At 41.8% G+C, this 3243-nt stretch overlaps 1 protein-coding gene across 1 annotated transcript in view; it reads left to right on the top strand.

Annotated features, from left to right (window-relative positions):
• Nucleotides 1-2818, top strand: part of LOC125040003 — a 46744-nt gene extending 43926 nt beyond the window's left edge. Inside the window, exon 8 of the mRNA XM_047634411.1 lies at nt 2498-2818. Coding sequence (XP_047490367.1) covers nt 2498-2703 — 206 coding nt within the window. The 3' untranslated portion in view covers nt 2704-2818. The remainder of the gene's footprint in view (nt 1-2497) is intronic.
• Nucleotides 2819-3243: the final 425 nt, after the last annotated feature.

Genomic DNA, 3243 nt, shown 5'->3' with positions numbered 1-3243 from the left:
GCCTCGGTGATTGCTGCGGTCCCAGCGATCCCCTTTCCCCTTCCAGAGGGGGATGACCACACCCCTCAGCAGGTCAGGGGGAAAGGTACCAGTCTGCCAGATGGCAGACAGGACTGCATGCAAGCCCTTTGCCATAGGTTCTCCACCAGCTTTTAGCAATTCAGCTGGGATGCCACAAACACCTGCTGTTTTACCACTCTTCAGTTTGGAGATCGCCCCCCTGACTTCAGTCAGGGAGGGTGGATCCTCGCTGATGGGTGGGTCTGGCAGAGGAATCTCAACATTATCCGCATCCATGTTAACTGTTGGTGAATCAACCTTATACAACTGCTCAAAATACTAAGCCCAACGCACACGCACCCCATCAGGATCTGAGATTATCTGGCCGCTTGCTGAGCGGACTGCAGTCGTCTGTGAGGAGGCCTTGGAGTTCAGCTTTCTCAGGGCTTGTAGGCAGGACGGAGGTCATTTACTAAGAAATGGCTTTCGACCTCCTCTGCAAGATTACTGATAAACTGTTCCTTACCCCTTCTCAACGGTGACCTAGTCCTGCGCACCAGAGAACAGTGCAAGTTGCGATCCCCTGACAATCGAACCGCACGACAAGCATCTGCCATGAGGACCGACAGACATCTCGTAGCCAGCTCGATCACAACCGGATTGAAGTCGCCCAGAACAATACGAATATCTCTCCGAGGACATTTGTCTGCCACAGATGCAAGTTTGGCGTAAAACATCTCTTTCACCTCAAGTGCCGCTGCCAGGTCTTCTCACCTCCGAGAGAGCAACCACCTCAACTCTCAGCTGCTTCAATTCCCTCGATAGTAGTGGTAACCGATCGTCCTGTCGCAGGGAACGGACGTTCCAGGCCCCCACCCTGACAGCCCGCCTGAGGTCTAATTTCGGACAGTCACTCCGGGTGGGCGCCACCTCTACGATCTCTCTCTCTCTCTCTCTCTCTCTCTCTCTCTCTCTCTCTCTCTCTCTCTCTCTCTCTCTATATATATATATATATATATATATATATATATATATATGTATATATCTATAGAGAGAGATAAATAGGTAGATAGATAGACAGGGAGAAAGATATATCGATATATAGACCAGTAGATAGATACATAGAGAGACGAACAGGTAGACAGACAGATAGATAGATAGACAGATTGATATGGATTTATATAGAGGCATGTATCCATAACTGATATACATACATACATGAGTGTGACTGTATATTTCTTTCAGTACACAAAATAGATACAAGTGACTATAAATGTAAAAGAAATAGGCATCTAAATGGATAACTTTTAGATATTTACTAAAAAAAAAAGAAAACAAATGGGATCATGAAAAATATATGAAAATTATGATGGTAATAATAACTATAGCTAAAAGAAGAGGAAAAGTTAGTGACTGACGGGATAAATAAATCATATTTTTATTACGTAATATTAATTGCAACTTGTTGCAATATGAGAATGTGTTTAAATACATATTCGAAATTCCTTGGAATGAGTGAGGACCATCTATTTGTTTATGTATCATGCACTGCAATTGCAACAAAGGAAACTAATATCACATTTGCGTGTTTATCATAACTACTGAAATGGAAAATACCCTTAAATCCATAAAGGGGAAATAACCGTGTTATTATGAATACGGCTAACATAACCAAAAAAAAATATATAGTTACCCCTACACTTTTGCGGGATTATTTACGTTTTCTTTGTTAATTTTATGGGTAACAAAGGTATTAAAATATAAATATATCCAAAATACACACACACACACACACACACACACACACACACACACACACACACACACACACACACACACACACACACACACACACACACACACACACACACACATTCTTCAGAATATCAAGCATTACTTTTAGAGTATAAAATTAAAATGTCCAATGACGATGTATCCCCACAGCGGAGAACCATTCCACAAGAATCACCACTGCAGCAGTTTGGTCGTTTCTGTGAGTTGAAGGCGACTTCCTGAGAAGATACCAAGGCTCCTGCTTTCAGAGGTCAAACCCGGATGGACTCCAGTGGCGTTCCCTGTGGTTGAGTGTGGCGCCTGTGTAGTGAAGGAGTGATTTTTCTTTTCATTTACATATCCTCATAATCTAAATATTCATGAGTTCATAAGCTGGTGTTCATTTTATATGTATTTAAGGCTTCCTTGTCTCTAAAGGAGTTAAATTAGTAAATAAATAAATAAATGAAAATCTATTTTTTTTTTTTTTTTTTTTTTTAAATCTACAAATAGAAAAAGGCGTTAGAGATCAAACAATACATATGCTCACCATTTTAAGCTTAGTAATTAAATATAATGCATCTGTACACAAATCAATCATTACTAAAAAATTACAAACATTTACAGGCACAAATACAAGATCACAACACACAATTCTCGCAATAAAAGCAAACATACTCATTCCTAGCTCCAAACTAATACCCCGACCACGCCCCACCAACAGCATGCGGACAGACGCGAACACCCACCTGCCGATACTCCTGCGGGTGCTGCTACCGACGCGGCTGGAAGAGACGCGACTGGCTGTGTTGCTTCAGCCCGGCCACCATCGCTCGCACGGGGGCCCTCATCTTCGGCAGGGAGATCCTACGCAACGGGCCGCCTCCTACGAGACGCCCTTCGCGGGGGACTGGCAGAGGTAGAGAATGAGGGCTGTCGGCGGTTCCTCTTGACTCTGGCTCTATGGGTCCTCTCGTTGAGGCTTTTCCAGGGAGTGTGTGTGTAGATATGTCTTATAAATGTCTTCTAGTGAGTTCCGTTTATGGTAGAGATTCTAAAGAACTACAAGCGATGGTTATTACAGTAATACGTAATCCCATTTGTATATAGATATTTATACAACTAAATGTATTGTGTATGGCGTGGTTATTGTGATAATCTATGTAAAATAAATATGTACATATTATGGATTTTCTTAAATAAAAGACATCAAAAGTACCGTCTTATGTACTCTTGTCATGATTTCCCTACAGAAACAGCCAAATTACTGCAGAAAAGGACAAGAATTAAATACAAAGGAACCACAAGCATCGCCAGAGCCAAGAAATTCTTCCCTCCGCTAATATTCTGCAGCCGTATACCTCCGCTGGAAATTAGGAGAACTTGCAAAGTAACTAAAAACACAACAAGCTTTTCAACAACAAACGGCTGGTGATTTGCTATACTAGAGGTTGCCGTAATAAAGAAAAA

Source organism: Penaeus chinensis, chromosome 28, assembly GCF_019202785.1.
Source record: "Penaeus chinensis breed Huanghai No. 1 chromosome 28, ASM1920278v2, whole genome shotgun sequence".
NCBI lineage: Eukaryota > Metazoa > Arthropoda > Malacostraca > Decapoda > Penaeidae > Penaeus > Penaeus chinensis.
Note: the sequence above shows the minus strand (reverse complement) of the source record. Positions and strands in the feature narration are given on the sequence as shown.